Source organism: Eublepharis macularius, chromosome 3 (assembly GCF_028583425.1).
Source record: "Eublepharis macularius isolate TG4126 chromosome 3, MPM_Emac_v1.0, whole genome shotgun sequence".
Classification (NCBI taxonomy): Eukaryota; Metazoa; Chordata; class Lepidosauria; order Squamata; family Eublepharidae; genus Eublepharis; species Eublepharis macularius.
The window spans coordinates 71,903,627-71,925,446 of NC_072792.1; the positions used below are offsets into that span (position 1 = coordinate 71,903,627).

The 21,820-nt window shown below is 44.2% G+C and overlaps 1 protein-coding gene across 4 annotated transcripts in view; it reads left to right on the forward strand.

Moving 5' to 3' along the window:
- Window positions 1–21,820, forward strand: part of CNKSR2 (connector enhancer of kinase suppressor of Ras 2) — a 281,178-nt gene that overhangs the window by 193,168 nt on the left and 66,190 nt on the right. For all 4 annotated transcript variants that reach the window (XM_054973601.1, XM_054973600.1, XM_054973602.1 and 1 more), the window contains 4 exons: window positions 3,330–3,502; window positions 11,251–11,324; window positions 13,126–13,197; window positions 20,403–20,470. In XM_054973601.1, the coding sequence (XP_054829576.1) occupies window positions 3,330–3,502; window positions 11,251–11,324; window positions 13,126–13,197; window positions 20,403–20,470 (387 nt within the window). The remainder of the gene's footprint in view (window positions 1–3,329; window positions 3,503–11,250; window positions 11,325–13,125; window positions 13,198–20,402; window positions 20,471–21,820) is intronic.

Sequence of the window (21,820 nt, forward strand, 5' to 3'; positions counted from 1 at the left end):
TTCAATGGAGAACATGCTCCCCAGCTTTCCAGGATTCTTTCTGAATCACACCAAACTTGTTTGAGACCTTCTCCTAACTCTCCTCTAATGACCCCCCAAGTTTCAGAACAATTGATAAGGTACCCCATCCTCCTCCACCTCTCCATTCTTCCCTATGGGAAAAAACGGGGCTTTCTAGGTGGCTTGGGGGACCTGTTCAGGGGACCTGCTCCTACCTCTTCTCCCACCTACCCCGAGTTTCAGGGAGATTGCTCTTGGGGGAGCCCCCCCCCAAGGTGGTTTCCATCACACAACACCATATTTCTACTGTGGCGAAAACTCCCACACAGCAGAAACACATGGATTGTGGCTGCCAGTGGCTGCAGCCACAGTCCCAATCACAATCCACCCCCCCAACAGCCCAACAGAAGCAAAGACCCCCCCCCCAAAAAACCTCCATCACCCCCAGAGCTGGCTGGACAGCCACTCTCCATTCTTCCCTATGATGAGAACTTTACAGGCTTTGCTTCCCGGGGGCAATAATGCACAGGGTGGGTGCCTCATATAACAAGCATGCACCCCTGATGCAAGATCATCCCTGGGAAAGCAAAGCAGAAGCTAAGACACGCACCCCAAAATCCTCCATCACCCCCAAGCACCTAGCCAAAAGCTTTAGTTTAAAAACCTATCTACCCATTCTAGAGCTTTGTTTTTGTGGCCCTTTTCCTAGAGATGCTCAGAAATCTCTTTTTAAATGGCCCTATTTATTTTTGTGAACCAAAACCTCAAACAGCTGAATTCTTCTTCAGGAATCAAGCTGGCCCTAAATCCCAATATAAATGGAAGCCTATTACCAAAAAAAAAAAAAAGCCCAGCCTTGCTCCAAGGGTGCCGGAGGTGGGCAGGGAAACCCTAGTTAAGGGAGAACTAATGGGCAGCCTATTTATATGAATAAAAATTGAACAGACCCTTAGCCAACTCTCACTAAATCTTTTCCTACCAAAGCCTATTAAATGGAGACAACTACCCTAGGTTCCCTAATAATTTTTACTTTAGAGGGCAAAAAGAATGACAAAGGCCTACAACTAGCCTACCTTCTAAAAACACTATTTAACAGTTCTCGGAAATCCAAAGTACGCTGCTGACCAGACCGTGGTATAAGTTTAAGCACAAACACCACTACCACCCCCAAACCAACAAATCAATAACAGCAGCAGTAAATAACCTACTGTAACTGTAAAAAAACAACACCAACTACTCTAAGAAACACCAACTCCACACCAACTGTAAAAATCACAAACCACTAACTTCAAACACCAAGAGTAAAGAACACCAACAGTAAAAAAACAGTAAAAGCCCCTGGCAAGCCCCCCCCCCGAATTCCACTTACACCTCCCAAACACACACACACACAGCAGAAACCTGTAGCAAAGAAGCAAAACCCAAAATAAAATGAAATTAAAAACTCAGGCCTACCCACTTAAGCACAGCAATTTAAATCAGAACCCCCAAGCAAGCCCCCCTGAAGCTTACCTTCATCTCCCCAACACGCACACACTTTAAAACAATAGCAGCTCCCCCCCCCACCAACAACAACTGCAAACAAAACTAAAGCCCCAACACCAACTTAAAATTTTTAAGAAAGGAACAGCCCCCCAACAACAGCTGGAAAAAATTAACCCCCCCCAATAATAACTTTAAAACTTTAATCAACAACAGGAACAGCTTCCACCTCCCCCCCCCACCAACAACTGGGAACAAAATTTAAAGCCCCAAGAATAACTTTAAAATTTTAAAACAAGAACACCTTTCCCACCTCCACCAGCAACTGGAAAAAAATGAAGCCCTAACAGTAACTTTAAAACAGGAACAGCTTCCCCTCCCCAATAACAGCTTGAAAAAAATTAAACCCTCAACAATAACTTTAAAACTTTAATCAACAACAGGAACAGCTTCCACCCCCACCACCCCACACCAACAACTGGAAACAAAATTTAAACCCCCAACAATAACTTTAAAAATTTAACACTTTAAAACAAGAACAGCTTCCACCCCCCACCAACAACTGCTAACAAAACTAAAGCCCCAACACCAACTTTAAAACTTTAAAAAAGGAACAGCTTCCCCCTGCCCTCACCAACAACTGGGGGGAAAATGAAGCCCCAACAGTAACTTTAACACTTTAAACAAGACCAGCCTCCCCCTCCAAACAAATGCCCCAGCCAGAAGCCACTCAAAAAAGGCCACACACACACTCAGTAAAAGAAGGAAGAATCCCCACCCCCAGAAAATTAGAGTAATTTAAAGTAAAGTTCTTTTAAAAATTCCTTCCCCTTCCCCCCACCCAGACATACAAAAAAACAATTCCCCCCACACAGAAAACCCAGAGTCACTGACTCTCTCACTAGTCCTGAAGCCCAGTGGTGAGTCATTCAGGCAGGCAGGGAATCCATCAGCTGAAGTCCTCCTTGCAGGCCAGTCCATAAGTCCAGCCAAGATGGAGACACAGAGATTCCATATTTTCAATGTCTCTAGGCCCAGGAAAAATGTAGGCTGGCCCAAAGGCAACCCTCCAATTTAAATCCCCTGCTGCATCTCCTTCTAGAGAAAGCATTGGCTGGATTCTCTGGAACAGTGGGATTGGACACTTCTAACTCCCCCTCCCTTCTCTGAAATCCCTCCCTCCTCCTCCCCCTTGTACTACTCCCCCCTCCTCCCCCCTCCCATCCTGTGAAATTGGAGGGAATCTCTGCAAGAGCAGCACTTTTCGTGCTGTTTTGCAAGTTTGCAAAAGAGCAAGAAAAGTGCTGCTTTCAAGCTTCCTGCCAATTTTTACCTGATGGGAGGGGGAAGGAAGAGGTTGTAGTGAGTCATTCACTCCTTCTCCCCCATCCCTATTGTAAAAAATATAGCAGGAAGCTTTTGCAGAAGTTTGCTGACTGTTTGCAACTGCTCAGTTGACCTGAAGCGCCCCGAATTGCTTTGGGTTGCTCTGCTTCGGTATTCCCGAATCAGGGCCAGCATGCTGGCCCCAATTTGAGAATACCGAATCAACCCAAATTGGGCCTGATTCGGGTTAAAAACCGAACCCAAATTCCAAAACACACATCCCTACTGCAACTCTGTATTCATAGTTTTCCCTGTGCTTGACGTTTTTAAACACTGACTTTCCCTCCAAATTCTTCCATGTTCTCTAAAATGTAAGGATCTGTGAGAATTCTAAAACCTTGAGCAAGCCTTTACTATGTTTGCCATCTGGTAGTAAACTATGCTTCAGTCTCAACTATTCATTACGAAGGCCAGGGTAGAGTTGAAGTCTAACTGAATGTGCACTTTCTTCTTGCTCCCAGCCACTGCACAAAGTAAGAGTAAAAGGCGTATCTCTTGTAAAGATCTTGGTCGTGGAGATTGTGAGGGCTGGCTTTGGAAAAAGAAGGATGCCAAGAGTTATTTCTCACAAAAATGGAAAAAATACTGGTTTGTTCTGAAGGATACTTCTCTGTACTGGTATATCAATGAAGAGGTAAGAAACTGACATCTTTGTTGCTCTTCTTGCAGAGAGCATAATAGAATCTAATCCAGCATCTTATTTATACAATGGGCAACCAGTCGCCTCTGAAAGGTCTACGGGCAGAGTAAGGAGGGCCAGAGACTCTCCCTGTTGCAGCCTCCAACATTGGTATTCAGAGAGTTACTGTCTTTAAACATGGAGGTTCCATTTAGTCATCATGGCTAATTACCATTTACTTTCTTACTTACTTCATTTCTTTCCAATGCCTTTTTTTCAAGTGGCGATCCAGAGTGGTTTACAACCATTTTTATCCTTGCAACAAAAATCCTGTGAGGTAGTTTAGGCTGAGAGAGGGAGGGTGAATGGTCCAAGCTTATCCAGCTAGCTTCCATGGCAGAGTGGGGATTTGAACCTGAGTCTCCCAGATCCCAGTCCAACACTCTAATCACTTCACCACAGTAGCTGATGGACATATCCTCCATGAATTTATCTAGTCCCTTGTAAAGCCAATTAAACTTAATAGCCATGACCACATTGTCTGGTAGTGAATATCACAATTTAATTCCTGTGTATAAAGATGTAGTTCTTTTTTTCACACGTGAATATACTGCCACTCAGTTTCATTGAGTAAAGAGGAAAAGCAGAGTACAAATATTTAAATAAACAAATAGGTGCCTGTGAGTTCTAGGATTATGGGAGATGGCAAAAAATTATCTGTATCCACTTTCCCCATATGGTAGACCCTTGCTGGCTTCTTCCGTTTATCAAAACAAGACGTAATCCATTTTAGGTATCTGGGTGTTTTATTTCAGTCTACCTTGTCCTGGAGATGTTATAAACAACTGGTAAGTCAGAAATCTATGAAGACAATTTTGCATTGCAGGAGAATATGTATAAGAGAGTCCACTAGCTTGAGGGGGCAGCCCAATCTGAAAAGGGGATCCTAAGCTGATGACCCAACAATACATTCCAGCAGCTATTAGAGTTTTCAACTCAGTGATTTCTCAACTTTTTCACGGTGCTGTGGATGACTCTAAAAATAGAGTACAGTCCACATTCCTTCGGGCAATTGGAGGGTTCCCTAGGGTCAGTTAAATCATGCATGCATAAAGGCCCTACATAACTTTGAACTAACCAAGGATTCTAAATTTATTTATTTATTTTTATTTATTTATATCATATTTGTATTCCACCCTCCCCACAAGTGGGCTCAGGGTGGATAACAACCTTAAAATCATTTTAAAACGTTCCATATTAAAACATTAAAACATCATATAAATAGCAGCACTCTTTTGCCTGATGGCAACAATACAACTAATAACCAACAATACAGCAATACAACTGGATATAGCAGCACAGTAGCAGCAGCTGAAAAACAAACAGTAGTGGGCAACTTTCACAGGGAGGGGGTAGATGTTGCATCCTCTGGCCAGTGGAGACCCAACCTCAGCCATGAGCCTGATGGAACAACTCTGTCTTACAGGCCCGGTGGAAAGATAAGTAAATCCTGCTTGGCCCTGGTCTCAGTAGACAGAGCATTCCACCAGGTAGGAGCCAGGACTGAGAAAGCCCTGGCTCTAGTTGAGGTGAGGTGGGCCTCCTTGGGGCCAGGGACCGATAACAGTTGTTTTTCTCCCAATTAGAGGGTCCTCCGGGGAATATACAGGGAGAGACGGTCCCTCAAGTACTCTGGCCCCAGTCTGCACAAGGCCTTATAGGTCAATACAAGAACCTTGAACCTGATCCAGTACTCCACTGGCAACCAATGCAGCTCGCACAGTAGTGGTGTAATATGCACCCGATTTGGTGCTTTCATAATGACGCGTGCTGCTGCATTTTGCACCAGCTGCAATCTCCGGGTCAGGCTCAAGGGTAGGCCCGCATAGAGCAAGTTACAGTAGTCTAACCTAGAGATGACCGTTGCCTGGATCACTGTAGTTAAGGCACAGGTAGACAGGTAGGGGACAAGTTGCCCGGTCTATTGCAGGTGCAAAAAATAAGACCTGAAAACCGCTGCAACCTGTGCCTCCATTTCCAGGGAGGCATCCAGGATCACATCAAGACTCCTGACCCTCGGAACTGGCACAAGCTGTGCCCCATTGAGGGCCAGGAGCCAGAGTCCTGAACCCAGTCCTCCATGGCTCAAGTACAGGACCTCCATCTTTGTTAGGTTCAGTTTCAGTCGACTCTGTTTCAACCAATCAGTCACGGCTGCATACGCATGTTCCAGGACATCTGGAGCTGAATTGGGCTGGGCGTTTATCATCAGATGCATTTGGGTGTCATCTGCATATTGATGACACCCAAGCCCAAAACTTCACACCAACTGGGCAAGGGGGTGCATGTAGATGTTAAACAATAAAGGGGAGAGTACTGCCCCCTGCAGAGCCCCGCACACCAATGGGTGACAGGGCAACAATTTTTCCCCAAGCGCCACCCTCTGTCCCCGACCATGGAGAAAAGAGACAAGCCACTGTAAGGCAGTCTCTCATATCCCCACATCGGCAAGGTGGTAGGTCAGAAGATCGTAATTGACTGTGTCAAACGCTGCTGACAAATTCAATCATATCAGCAGTGCCGAACCACCTCGATCCAGATGTCTGCGAAGGTCGTCTGTGAGGGCGACCAGCAGCGTCTCCATCCCATGTCCTGGCCAGAACCTAGACTGAAAGGGATCTAGGGCCAAGACATCCTTCAGGAAACCTTGTATCTGTTCCACTTCCACCTGATCAATCACCTTTCCCAGAAAAGGAAGGTTCGAAACTGGACAATAATTGACCAGGTCGGTACAGTCCAGTGATGGTTTCTTCAAGAGAGGTCTCACCACAGCTTCATTTAATGGCCCGGGAAAAACCCCAGTGCCCAAGGATGTGTTAACAATAGCCTCCAATGAGGATCATAGACAATCAGCACTGGCCTTTACCAGCCACAATGGGCATGGGTCCAGGGGGCACGTGGTGCGCCTAACTGATCGCAGGGTTCTGTCAGTCTCCTACCCGGAGAGTGGACTAAACTGACCAAAGATTGACCCTAAAGATGGCCAAGGGGTCTCTAGTTCCTTTACTGTATCAACTGTGGCTGACAAGTCATGGTGGAGAGACAAAATTTTATCAGCAAAAAAGCTCCCAAAAGCCTCACAGCTAATGTCCGAATTCTGAATTTGACAGCCTCCCCCTGGGAGGGAGACCAGTGACCAAACCACATTGAACAATTTTGCTGGGCGCGAGCTAGCTGATGTGATAGAGGCTGTATAGAACTCGTATCTTCACAGCCTTCACTGACATCTCATAGGCTTTCATAAATGTCCTATAAGATTTGCCTCTTTGTCACAAGATCGCCGCTACACTTGCTCAAGTCGTCTTAGCTCCTGCTTCTTCTCTCAAAGCTCCTCTATATACCAGGCAGCCCACCCTACACGGGCAAAGAGGGCAATGGGGAGTGATTTCGTCAATGGCTTTGCAGAGCCGGCATTGCCAGTCCTCCACCAGTTCATCTAACAAACTGCCATGGAGCATAGGATCACGCAGAGCATTCTGGAATCCAGTTGGATCCATAAGTCTCCACAGGTGAGCATAAATCAGCTCACCACCCTTGCAGGGGGGGGGTATCCCCAGTTGAGCCTTCAAAACTGAGTGGTCTGACCATGGCACCGGTTCTATTGCCTCTAGATCCACATGGAGCCCCATTCCAAAGATCAAGTCTAGCATGTAGCCCACTTTGTGTGTGGGGGTCAATACAAATTGGGAGAGTCCCAGCACTGCTATGGAAGCTACTAGGTCCGCAGCCTGCACAGAGGAGGCATCTACGGCATGGACGTTGACGTCCCCCAACACCATCACTCTGGAGTACTCCAAGGCCCACCCCGCCGCCACCTCTAGCAGGCACGACAGGATATCTGCTGGTGCACTAGGTGGTCGGTACACCAAGCAGATGGCCAAATTCTCCTCAGCACCCCACACCAGGCCTACACATTCAATGCCAGAGATCTCAGGGGCGGGGAATGGTTTGAAGGAGAGACTCTCGCGCGAGGATTGCCACCCCTCCCCCCGGCCTCCTATTCAGGACTGATGAAGGATCAAATACCCTGGGTGGGGTCAATTCTCCCAGGGCGACCATTTCGCCTTCCCTCACCCGGGTCTCAGTCACACATACCAGGTCCATATTACTCATTGCAAAGAAGTCTTGCAATGTTGCAGTCTTATTATTTATGGACCTGGCATTGCATAACATCAGTGTTGAAGGGAGGTTCCTTCTCCTAGCTCCATCCCCAGCGTATTTCGGGATGGGACACAGGTTAGAAGGGCACCGAGCCAAACCATATCTCCATGCTCTTCTCAGCCGAGACCAGCTCCCACCACCATACATCCCACGTCCCCAGAGGACTGGGATCCGTGACTCCATACTGGTCCCCCTCCCTATGTCCACCATCATCCAGTTCACTTCTCATTTCCCCCAGCAATGGTGGGCAAGCTCAATGTCAGTCCAAGCAGCAGTGACATATAACACTGATATTAATCCCGTATAGTATAACAAAACCCAGCCATATACGTATCTCAACCTTATAAACATTCCTGTAAAATATAATTTACTCTAGAGTCAATGTATTTGAACACAGTCTTCAGTAGTACAACCCTAATAACTTAGGAAGGCTCAAGGCAAACAGAGAGCATGTCCTCTTAGCATCAAAATGGGTATAGTTTTTTTATATCGCATAAATCAGTTTGGTCACCTGTTTTCTACATTGATTTACCAAGGAAGAAAAAAAGTTCCTCCATCTTGAGATTTATAATAGATAACTTCTGTTCAAAAAGCTGGAACCAGGGAGCCTTATAACAGTCCCTGCAGATTAGGTTTACCAAGCTACTCTCAGGGGCCTCGAAAAATAGATGAAACCAAAAATTAAAGGCCCATAACCAGACACAGGCTTCTCTAGAGCTAAGAACAAATTCATAATGAAGGACTGATGATTAGATGCACCTTGGGAACCCTCCAAATGCCCAAAGGAATTAGGACTCTATTTATCTACAGCAGAAATCCACATAGGGACACTATACAAAACTTGAGAAATCACCACTGAGTTGAAAACTCTAATAACTGCTGGGATGTACTGTGCCGTATTAGAAAAAAAGAAATGCAAAATTGTCTTCATAGATTTCTGACTGACCAGTTTATAACATCTCCCAAACAAGGTAGACTGAAATAAAACACCCAGATAACTAAAAGAGGAAACCTGCGAGATGTATCCCTGTCTCTTTTCATCAAAGAGTGAAACGCAAACTTAATTTTAATTTTAGAAAAAAAAATTGATAGGTCCTCATACATACAGTAAGTATAGAACATTTTCAAGGCCTAGAAAAAGGCCGATCTAGGTTCAGGAGACTGAGTCGTCTGCATCTAGAGAGGTACTGAAATGTTCAATAATTTAGGCAAGTGCAAGAGAAGGCTCAATTAAAAAAACCTGGGTGATCAGAAAAATACAAGCTAAATAAAGATGGTATTAGAAGGTACCTCTTTTGAACCTCCTGGACGATGGAGGAGGGGGCAATTAAGTGACCTTCACTATTACATTGCACTTGGCCAGTAAAATCAGTATAGAGATTTTTAATTAACCACAGCAATCTCTTGTCTGTTGTAGTTTCCTTCTCATACAAAAGTTTGTAAATGCTATATGCAAATAACTCAGTATCTGTATTGTATTGTCTCAGCCTCCAACACTGATTGTTTCAACAAATGTGATAGCTTGGACTCTTCACTTGCACTCTTTTGTAATTCTGTAACAGAGTAGAACGTTGTTTAATAGGAATTTAAAACTCAGCCAGGGACAGTCCAGGGATGAGGAAGAGATCTCAAAAAACATGGAAGCCAAGGGACAAAAGCCCAGGAGCAAGGAAACTGGAAGAAGGGTAGTGAACTGAAAAAGAGGAACATGCAGGAAAAGAAAGAGGCTCGGGAGAAAGGACAGAGGAATCAGTGAGGCAGTGCAAGAAGAGGCTGTGAGTTAGGAGAAGGAAAGAAAAGTATTTGGAAGCTGGAGAAGAGACAGCTTTGCTAAATGTCTGAAATGAAGCAGACAGTGGCTAGAGATGGGCATGAACCGAAATACGAACCAAAGTTCGTGGTGACCCGGGCCAGTTCGTGGTTCATGAACCAGAGGTTTGTCAGAGCCCATTTCTGACGAACCACCACAAACTTGAGGTTGGTTCGTTTGGTTCGTTTTTTGGTTCGTCACTGCAGACAGCCTAGCGCTGATCAATCAGTTTCCTAGGTAACAGGGGATGGACTTCCTGCAGACCTTCTGCTGACCCAGAAGTGACCTTCTGCTGGCCCAGAAATGACGATTTGCTGACCTGGATGTGACGTTTTCACGAACCATACAAACCAGTTCGCGAACCAGGGGTGGTTCGTAAAAGTTCGTGGTTCATGAAATGCGATGAACCATGAACCGCATGGTTAGTTTTTTTTCTGGTTCATGCCCATCTCTAACAGTGGCCTGAAAAGCAAGAACCTAAAGCCTTGTCCTCCCTACAGCAGCAATGTTTTTGGTAGTATTCACATGTCATTGTACTCTGTTCATCTTGCTTCTGTGTTTCCCCCCACTTTCACATGGTCATTCCCCTTACTGGTTTGATATGGCCTCCTTGGGAGAATTGCAGTCAAAACAGCTTTGGACACTTTGTGGGCAGCAAGGTGTGCATTTTGTTAGATCCCACCATCATCGGTGTCATTTTCTTTGCTTTGGCCACTGCAGCCACTATGCCCCTCATACTCACAAAGCTGAGAGCTTGCGGGGAGCTTATGTTGGAAATTGGTAGATCACTATAGCAAAGTGTCTGATGAAGGGAGCTCTGATGCTCAAAAGCTCATGCCCTGGAAATCTACTTGATCTTTTAAGTTGCTACTGGAGCCAAATCTTGCTCTTCTACTACAGCATTATAAGGACTATAGCATTATAAGTCCTTTTAACAATGTACTAAGATTTCTTATCCTCTGTAAGATTCCAGTCCTTTCTGTTTTGTCATTATAAGGGAAAATAAAGAGGCCACATTCATGGCAGCAATGCAAGATGAACAGATCATTGTATCTGAGTAGAAGTACTTATGGCTGGTGGAGGCATGTAGCTGTAACAATATTACCAAATTTAATGCTTAGCCTACAAAATAACTTTAAAGGGCAATTCACCTGTCATAAAGCCTTCATGTGATCCCTGTGGTCAGTCCATTGACCACATTCCCAGATGTGTGCAGTCCTGATTTTGACAAAGACAGTGGCAGTCAGGGAAAACAGGCTTGTCAGCTCTGGGTTGGGAGATTTAGAGGTGGAGCCTCAGGAGGGTGTGGTTTGGGGAGGGACCTCAGTGGGATATAATGCCATAATGTCCACCCTCCAAAGCTGCCATTTTCTCCTGGGAAACTGATCTCTGTAGTCTGGAAATCAGTTGCAATTCTGAGAGATCTCCTGGCTCTGCCAAGAAGTGGGCAATTCTAAGTGAAAGAAGCTTAAGCTTTCCTCCCTTTTACCATTTTCTGACCTGAAATGGCTCCAGGGAGCCACAGTTTGCCTGGTTAAGGAAACTTACACCATCAGTACATATTTTAACCTACCTTTCCATTAACATGCATCCATTGATTCTTGTTAATGTTTTGATAATGTAATAAATACAGGACTCTTATCCTGTGACGTTAAACGGTAAGTATATTTAGTCTTGTGATTTAATTGGCTACAACAATGGTTATTTTTCTTTAATGTATTCATCTCTATAGGATGAAAAAGCAGAGGGATTCATCAGCCTACCAGAATTTAAAATTGATAGAGCCAGTGAATGTCGCAAGAAATAGTAAGTTTCTTGGAAGTAACATTTAACAATAAATACATTTTAAAGGCTGAAACTCTCTGTATTTTGAGACAATATCTTGTAACTTAATAATATATGCTTTATGCATTTCTTTACTACTGCTAAATAAGATTATTATCATCATTATTATATCTTACTAGAGAAACCTATTGTTTCTAGTACTTAAAAGTAAGGTAAAAGCATTTTTGTTGATAGTCTCGACTAGACATGGGCATGAATGGGAAAAAAATTACAAACACCCCACCGCAGGGCTGCATCTGCCCACTGTTAGAGGGACAAAGAGAGAATCTCCTCATCCCTCTGACAGCGGGCAGAGCTGCCACCGCTGCAGGGCCGCTTCTGCCTGCTGTCAGAGAGATAAAGAGAGACTCCCCTTGTCCCTCTGACCACGGGCAGAGCCAGTGCAGCAGGGCTGCTGCTTCCTAGTGCCAGAGGGATGGAGAGATTCTCTCCATGCCTCTCGCACTGGGACAGCTGGTGGTGCCCTCTTTGTTGTCATTTTCTTTTCACAGTGGCAAAAACTGTACTGCCTGTTGGAAGCTACTTTGAGGGGTTACAAAGCTGACCTTCCCAATGTTCAATACCCCCCCCAAATTTGCAGGGGACATAGTCCTCAGTGTCCTCTGAAGACTCCCCTAAGTTTCAGAGAGATTGCACCCCAGGAAAGGTATGATCCATGGGTTCCCCCCCCCTTTGCTGTCTATTTCTCTTCTGAGTGGCAAAATCTGGACTGTCTGCTGGAAGCTGAAGGGCTAAAGCCAGAAGGAGTTCAGACAGAGTTCAGTCCCTGCTCTTGCCAGGGAAATTGATTGAAAGATGTCAGACTGTCTGGCTTGACGAGCCGCTGCCGAACGCAACGAATGAGGCTTGCGACAACCACCTGTTCATTTGGAATGGGGACTCACTAATGGTTTGTTTGCAAACAGACAAATGGGCTGTTCATAGGTTTTTTCCGTTCATATTGCTGTCCGTGCCTATGTCTAGTCACAAATGCTGATTTTGAGGATTAGACAATTTAATTGTTTTATTTTAACAGTTTGTGTTTCTAGAACACATATGTTGTTAATCTGTGATACGTTACATTTTTGTAAACCTTGATCCTCAGTTAGGAGAAAGGTATTTTCAGATGTCTCACAGGATATAATTTAGCAAGTATGCTGGGCTCAATGCCTGTTTAAATTAGTGGAGCCTTGAGCCAGTCTAAACCCCTAAGGCCTGGAGATTCATATGATGCTCCACTGGTGGACAAAATTTATTTTGGTATTTGGTTGAAGTGGAAAGGACTTTGGATGTGACTGACTTTTTTATTGTAAAATCAACAGCTTGGCAAAATTGGTCAACACAGTTTTTAAACTGAAATGAATGCCTGACTCACTGTAGTATAAAAACTCATAGGGGCTTTTCTGTTAAATCAAATTTGGCCAACTAGTGTTCTCTTCAGAAACTTTTATGACACCTTTGCCTGCCAAACAATTTCCATGATGAATAAACTCCTACATTTGTGTAATAAACATTCAGTGACTCAAGTTAGAATTTATACTCTCTTTGGATTAATGATGTAATATGTTATTTAGTTAGATATGGTTAATGTTATTAATGTGTCTTCTAAAAAGTACCTTTTGATTTTATCCCCAAAGGTTATTAAATGCAAATATCCTTACCTTTAGACTTTTGTCAATATTGAATCTAAGCACATAAAAATGAATTGGTGACTTCAATGTGAAAAAATGTTTTATGCTTTAATATGTAACTTTCTGTGTTTTGTATTATTTTCCTTCTGCAGTGCATTCAAGGCCTGTCATCCTAAGATAAAAAGCTTTTATTTTGCTGCTGAACATCTAGATGATATGAACAGGTAGTGAAACTTAGTCTATGTAAACCATCATCCTTGAATTTGAAACTGAGAGCGGAACTACAAGTGACAAAAGGCACAGGTTGGACACTTGTCAGCTTCCCTCAAGTTTTGACGGGAAATGTAGGCAGCTTGGCGGAATGTTGGACAAGTGACAGTTGAAAAGTCCATTGGACAGCAGTCAGAGAGTCAAGCTGCAAGACCAGGATGCCTGCATTTCCCATCAAAACTTGAGGGAAGCTGACAAGTGTCCAACCTGTGCCTTTTGTCACTTGTAGTTCCGCTCTCAGTTATCAAGGATGACTCAGAAGAAGCCAAAGAAAATATTGGATATTTTTTCATTTTATCAACTCATCACAGTTTCCTCTCACATGACAAGTATGTGCAAATACACATATAAATTCTGATTATGCCTTTTGCGAGCATAATAGGTGGCCATGTTCATCTATGCACTGCACTGAGGTACTTAGGTGCTGTTACTAACAGACAACAATATGTCACAAAACCGAATGGCTGATTTTATAATCTCATTGGGTCTTTTGTACATATTATATTATTGTTGTTGATACAAATACTTTACATCTGGTGGATTCTAGGGTATTTTGCATAATTTCCAATGATAACATTTGATTATAATAAATTATGTATTCTAGCCCTTCTGTCTAAATATTAGAATCACAAAGGGCTTGAAAAAATACTTCAATGTGGTATAGAAATCATGCTGTTCACACACAAACCCCACTAAACTCAAAGTTTAACTTTCACTCTATTTAAGACCTATTTAGATTTCTTTGCATGAAAGTTTAAACAAATGGGTTTAAAGTTTCATTACAGTCAAGAAGCAAAAGGGATTTGTTCAATTTGTTGCACAAATTAAGGGCATTCATCAGCTACTATAAATTAACATTTTATTTTCTGTTTTGTTTCCTTTGTTGTTTACTTTTACTACTAATGATATAGTCACTTTAAGAATAATCGAGTTGCCACAACAGCTTTTGCTATAGTATAGTTCATGAGTCACATAAGTGAGTTTAACAGTTAGAGGGGAACGCTATAGATTTTTTTTAACAACATTGTCAGTGTTGGTTGTTGGGGGTTTTCCGGGCTGTCTTGCCGTGGTCTTGGCATTGTAGTTCCTGACGTTTCGCCAGCAGCTGTGGCTGGCATCTTCAGAGGTGTAGCACCAAAAGACACCGAAATACTGGACAACACTTCCAACTACTTTGTCAGACTGCACAGGGAAGCCATTGAAATTCACAAGCATAAGCAAAACTTCAACAGGAAAGAAGAAACCTTAAGAATGAACAGAGCATGGGCTCCAGTTCTGAAAAACACCAGGCCAACAAAACACTCCACACCCAGACAATAGCCCTGCAGAGAAGATTAGCACATCAAGCACCAATCCATATGCAAAAGAACCGCCTCAGGATACAGTGAAGCCTCCCGCCATTAGCATTCCACACCCTGGGAAACTCTTACAGAATGACTCAGCTCAACCCCACCCCTCCTGAGTAGATACAAATGACCTACATCTTTTCCACACTGTGACACTGAGAGATCTCTGTCTTTTGGTGCTACACCTCTGAAGATGCCAGCCACAGCTGCTGGCGAAACGTCAGGAACTACAATGCCAAGACCACGGCAAGACAGCCCGGAAAACCCCCAACAACCATCGTTCTCCGGCCGTGAAAGCCTTCGACAATACATCGAACACCTCTACGGGAAGGAAACATTCCAACAGACCCGAAGATTGGAAACACTTCGGAACAAGAAAGCACATCTACTCTGTTCTTTGACCTTTCTTCTACGCTGCAGGGACACAAGAACCATTCCATCCTTTCTCACAACTAAAAGAATCTTCAAAACCACACAGGCGAACCGCATTTATGACCGTCTAGAACAGGCCCTCTTACGTGAGAGAATCCACACTACCCGCAGAGAACTTGCTGCCACAGACAAGGAGCTATTTTGCTTGCATATCAACACCAGCCATAAAATGAGAAGTCAGGATTGGGACAAGGTCGATAATCTCACCTACAGGAAGATGGAACAAGTGTTTACCAACCACACATCCAGACAGAAGCAGAAGTTTAACAAACTACAGGAAAAAAGACAGACAAGCCCAATGCTCGACAATGCACGCATTGTCATCAATCTGACAGACCGTCAACTCTCACCAGAAGAAACCTCCATCTTGGCAAAGGGAGGAAACTTTGCAGTCACCCCCACCAGAATTCCTGTGGAAGACATCATTGCAAATGTAGAAGCTGCCATCCGTCATCTACCTGAAGAGGAAGCTGAGGAAATAAGAGGAGAGACAGCCAGGATTCTACGAAAGGCAAAGCTTCCCACCAGCAATATAACACGCAAGGAGAGAAATGCCATCAAGACCCTCAATGCAGATCCAGACATCATCATTCTACCAGCTGATAAAGGCAATGCTACAGTGATCATGAAAACGGAGGAATACAAAAAGAAGATTAAGGAACTCCTGGACCCCTCCACCTACAAAAAACTAAAACGAGATCCCACTTGCAAAATCACCAGGCTAACAAATGCGCTGATCAAGAATTCCTCACTACATCCCGACACGCACAGCAAACTATGCAAGACAGAAGCACAGCCACCTAGACTATATGGACTCCCCAAAATACATAAAGATTCAGTCCCACTCCGACCCATTGTGAGTGCCATTGGTTCACCGACATATGAATTAGCTAGACATCTGGCAGATCTCCTGCAGGACCACATCGGGAAAACCTCGTCTTACATCAAAGATTCAGCAGATTTCATCAACAAAATCAGTTCTCTGAAACTCAATCCACAAGACATACTTGTCAGTTTTGATGTTGTATCCCTGTTTACCAAGGTTCCAGTAAAAGACACTATTGCACTGATTAATCAGATTTTCCCAGAGGATGTAACAGCCTTATTCCATCATTGTCTGACAACCAGTTACTTCCAATGGGACAACGAATTCTATGAACAGATGGATGGGGTGGCCATGGGGAGCCCACTCAGCCCAGTTATAGCAAACTTCTACATGGAACATTTTGAAAAAACAGCTCTAGAATCAGCACCCCACAAACCCAGTGTATGGTTCCGGTTTGTGGATGATACATTCATCATTTGGAGCCATGGGGAGGAAGAATTGATGGAGTTTTTGAATCATCTCAACAACATCCACCTGAACATACAATTCACAATGGAGAAAGAAAGTGAGGGAAAACTCTCATTCCTGGATACCTTGGTCATCCGCAAAGCAAACTTTCAGTTAGGTCACAAGGTCTACAGGAAACCAACTCACACTGATCGGTACTTACACAAAAACTCCAATCACCACCCCCGACAGAAAAGAGGCATAATGAAAACATTAGTGGATCGTGCAAGACGGATATGTGAGCCGCGCTTTCTCAATGAGGAAATTAATCATCTAAACCACGCACTTCAGGCAAATGGCTACTCCAGAAATGAAATCCGAAGAGCAATCAAACCCAGGATGAATCAAACAACCAAAGAAAAACAGTCTCCTACAGGAAAAGTGTTTTTGCCATATATCAAAGGAATTACTGATCAGATGGGAAAGCTTATGAAAAAGCATAACCTTCAAGCAGTATTCAGACCCACCCGAAAAATACAACAGATGCTACGATCAGCAAAAGACAGCAGAGATCCCCTCACCTCTGCAGGAGTATACCGTATACCCTGCAGCTGTGGACAAGTTTACATCGGGACCACAAAGCGTAGCATCCAGACAAGAATAAAAGAACATGAAAGACACTGCAGACTTGGACAGCCTGAAAAATCAGCAGTGGCTGAACATAGCCTAACTCAAACAGGGCACAGTATCTTATTCCAGGACACCAAAATACTGGACAACACTTCCAACTACTTTGTCAGACTGCACAGGGAAGCCATTGAAATTCACAAGCATAAGCAAAACTTCAACAGGAAAGAAGAAACCTTAAGAATGAACAGAGCATGGGCTCCAGTTCTGAAAAACACCAGGCCAACAAAACACTCCACACCCGACAATAGCCCTGCAGAGAAGATTAGCACATCAAGCACCAATCCATATGCAAAAGAACCGCCTCAGGATACAGTGAAGCCTCCCGCCATTAGCATTCCACACCCTGGGAAACTCTTACAGAATGACTCAGCTCAACCCCACCCCTCCTGAGTAGATACAAATGACCTACATCTTTTCCACACTGTGACACTGAGAGATCTCTGTCTTTTGGTGCTACACCTCTGAAGATGCCAGCCACAGCTGCTGGCGAAACGTCAGGAACTACAATGCCAAGACCACGGCAAGACAGCCCGGAAAACCCCCAACAACCATCGTTCTCCGGCCGTGAAAGCCTTCGACAATACATTGTCAGTGTTGTCTGTGTGTTCATTATTAGGGACATGGTTATCATTCATTTCTCCCTCTAATTTTGTCCTCTTTTCAGCTGGTTTGGCCAGTATAAATTCTGTAATTCTGGTGATTCACTTACTTTAATAAAATAGCTCTTTCTTTACCAAGGTAGCAGAGTCTACAGCAGGCCGGGCCAGCAAATCAAAAAAGGTTGGACTAAGGGGAACTATATAATTGTTCTGTGTGTTCTGGCATGAAAAAAGCAGTACATGCTGTCCGGGGTCCACAGCACAGCCCCCAGACTTGCTGGGAGGAGGAGACGGGAGACAGCCAGGATACAGCTGCCCAGTTGCTCCAGCAGGCTCCCAGGGCCAGAACCTACCTACACAGGAGGGAAGGAGGGAGAGAAGAACCCAAGCCTCAGAGGGTTAGAAGGGGCAGGTGGAGGTGGAGAAGATCAGCATGAGAGCAATGAAAATTTGAGTACTATGGCATCAATGAATGTTGGTATTGGTGACATCAGGGAATTATTCAAATACATTTACCTCAGTTTTATAAGCAAAAGGATTAGTGTCTCAAATTTTCATTGCTCTCATGCTGATCTTCTACAAGCCCAGAGTATTTTTTTTTCCTTTGTCAGAATACATTCTGTAACTTAATTCCCAGATGACTTGCCCTCCATACAAACACTAACAAAACGGCATTTTAGCCAGCAAGCTGGTTATAAATGTTTGCACTTTTAATAGCTTTTATAATCCATGTATAGGCATTGTGCTGGATATTCTTTAGTGGCATATGGGCAATACAATCTTTCTCTTGATTTTTTTTTGCCTTGCTTTATTTAGAATGAACATGGTTTTACAATGTAAATAACCCCCAGCTGTTTGCAGAGCCTTGTCCTGGCAATGACAAGTCGTTCTTGCCTGAAATCCGTGCAAAGCATGTGTCAGGGTTTGCCGCGGGTACCACTGGGCGGGGCACTGGCAGGCTAGGCTCTGACTTCAAAGGGGTGTCAGGGATACTGCAGGACCCTGCTCTGTAGAACAAGGGGTGGTATACCTCACCCAGCTTCCCTCTCAGTCCACTCGCTGGCCTGCTCAACCTGACCCCATCATCACTCTTCCTCTCCTCCTTCATCAGCTTTCCTTCTCCCCCCCCCCCTTGCATTCTCTCACATCTCATCACTCCTACTCAACCCACCCTGCCCTGTGGGAGGGCTTCCCTTTTATCCCCTCAGCCTTGCCATGCTCTACCTGCCAGCCACACCCTCCTGCTGCCTTCTAACCATGGCCCTAGCTGGCTTAGGCAGCTGCACCTGTGCCCATTTGGCTGGAAGCACTGGGCCAGGCCACCTGTGCCTCGTTGGCTGGCTACCCAGCCTCACTGGCTGGGCTGATGGCTGAAGCCAGGTCCAGCTGAGCCTCCTTGGCTGACTGCCCATCTTCTCACCCAGATTGCCTCAGGCAGCTCCACCTGGTGTTGCTTTGCTCCTGGCCTCCTCTGGGCTAGATTATTGCTTTCAAGATGGGCTGCAGGCTGGGGTGTGGCTCTGGGTTGCTGAGGCTGCCTCTCGTCCTGGCTGGTAAGGTTCCTGTTTGGTCAGCTGCTGTCTGTCTGTCTGTCCCCACTGCCTTTTCCCTCTCCCTCTTCTCTGGCCCCCTCTGAGTTGGCTCCACTCTCCCTGCCTGGCCTCCTAGACTCCCACTGGAGGGTGGGACTAGCTGGCCTCCACCTGCCCCTTCTAACCCTCTGAGGCTTGGTGCTTCTCTCCCTCCTTCCCTCCTGTGTAGGTAGGTTCTGGCCCTGGGACCCTGCTGGGGCAACTGGGCAGCTGTCTCCTGGCTGTCTCCCGTCTCCTCCTCCTGGCAACTGTGGGGGCTGTGCTGTGGACCCCAGATAGCATGCACTGCTTTTTTCATGCCAGAACAATTATATGGTTCCCCTTAGTCCAACCTTTTTTGATTTGCTGGCCTGGCCCGGACCGGCCTAGCCCGGCCTGCAGAATGGAGAATCTGATTTGGTGTGAATCTTTGGATCATGAATACGGTGACAGCATTATAGGTTGGGGGAAAATCTGTTCCTACAGGCAATTGATTCTCCCAATGACAGAATTGCAATAAAAGAAGAAGAGCTTTAATTCACACTGCTTACAAAGGTTAGAGCATTTAACCTAAGAGAGGATTTTCCTTTGCCTAATTGATACAGCCAGACTTTCTCATTTCTCTTTGTTATAATAAATGATAGTGTGGCTTTAGATTAAATAGGCAATAAATGAAGATACTCTTTGTGTAATGAATGAACTTGTTCCCTCCTTGGCAGCATGAAAAATAAGGTTTTAATATATATATTGGCTAAATCTATCAGATAGAGTTTGTTCTTCAGAAGCTGGAACAGCAAATTTTCCAGTTGAAGCAGGGTCACATCAAAATATGTTTACAGGAAAATTCTAGATACCTGAACGTCCTAGCTAATACAACTACCAAAGGATACAATCTTTTCCAAATTAAAATAACGTAAGTTTAACGCATGTGAATACAGACAATATACATATAGAGAACATGCCTGCCCTACTTAGCACAGCATGGCCACATGACCTATGCATGTACCAAATACATGTGTAGGTTCCATTCCTGTAATCAGAAATTTTGGGGAAGTACTTTGTATACAAATTGGCCTGTGGCCATGTTTTAGCAAACACATGGGGGGGGGGGGGAGAAGGTCAACATACTCAATTTTGTTCCCCCTTTATGTACACTGCCCAACACCTACATATTTAACATGTACAGGTCAACACACACACAAACCCACAAATTGCTAAAATATGTCTCATATTTTTAAAATATTTCAGATGGCTAAACAGAATTAATATGCTAGCTGCTGGGTATGCAGAAAGAGAAAGGATCAAACAAGAACAAGGTATAGTACGATTACTCTGTTGCCCTTTATTTACCTCTTAAATTAACCCACTGTCTGTATTCTATGCATTACCTATTTGTCATCATTTCAATGTATTCAGTTATTGCTTTTATTTATTTATTAAAAGGCATACAAACATTGTAAGACATCCAGTGCATACTTGACTTCACAATGAGAAAGGGATGATGAGTAAAATATTTTTTATAAAATGTTCATTTAATATACCCATTTTTGAAGGTAACTAGCCTAAGGGCTTGTTTCATTTAAAAAAATTCTGACTCTAATATTGGCCAAGTAGTGCATTAATTAAAGTACATTAAGAGATACAATATAACAGGGTCACTTCAGTCATTATACTTTTCACAGTAGTGAATTTAGCAGTGGCATTTGTTACTATCCCCCCCTCAAAGTATGTGTAGGTGGTGCCTTTCTTGGGTTTAGTTCTATGTGTGAGTTGGGCAGTACCCTGTCTGTGTGCAAGTGCTTTTCCCTGTTGGGAGCGATAAAGAAGTCTGCTGTTGGGACTAACCAAGCATCCTGTGTGCTGTCTGAATAGGTATGCCTACTCCTACACACCTGACCTCCTGGGATACTACATGTGCAACCTAGAGATTATTTCCAGAGCAGAATAATGCTATATGTGAAGCAACTTTAAGAATGACACTTCTGAAGAAAGTGCTAGGCACTCCATCTTCTGGCTTACACTGGTGCTAGCACTTCAGAGAAAAGCAAGAATAATTTCTCCCATCCCGTATATGAAAGAAAAATACTCTAGAGAGAAAATGAAAAGCTTTCTGCCCTAATCACCCAGAGATTATATAGAACCCAGAGATGCCAAGAATAAAATTCTATTAAAAGCTGGATTTAAAGAATCTTGCATGCTTATGCTGAAACAAAAATACAGTAAAAGCTTTGTTCTCTGGTGCTTAATTATCTGGAACACTCAGTCGGTGTCACCCAGAGGGCAAGCTCCTCCACCTCAACCACCAGATCACTCCATCCTTGGGTATGTGTGGGCCCCACTCCTTCCCACCTATTGGCCAGCTTGATGTTTCTGGGAAGTGCTGCCGGATGAGAAGATCCCCAGGTGCCTTCTCCATCACTACCATCCAGCCTCCCTTGAGCTCTTGAGAACCATCTCTGCAGGAGAGGTCCCAGGTAGCTGGTCCACTTGTCTGCCTGCTCCATAGATTAGGAGAAGGGGGAAGGGTCTCACCAGGTGTGGCTGACACTATAACATTTCCAATGAGTAGGATTTGGTTGCTGTGGATTCTTCTGGGGAAAAGATGGGGCAGAGCAATAAGGTTGTGAATCCAGCAACTGCTGTTCCCATGACTACTAGATAAAAAG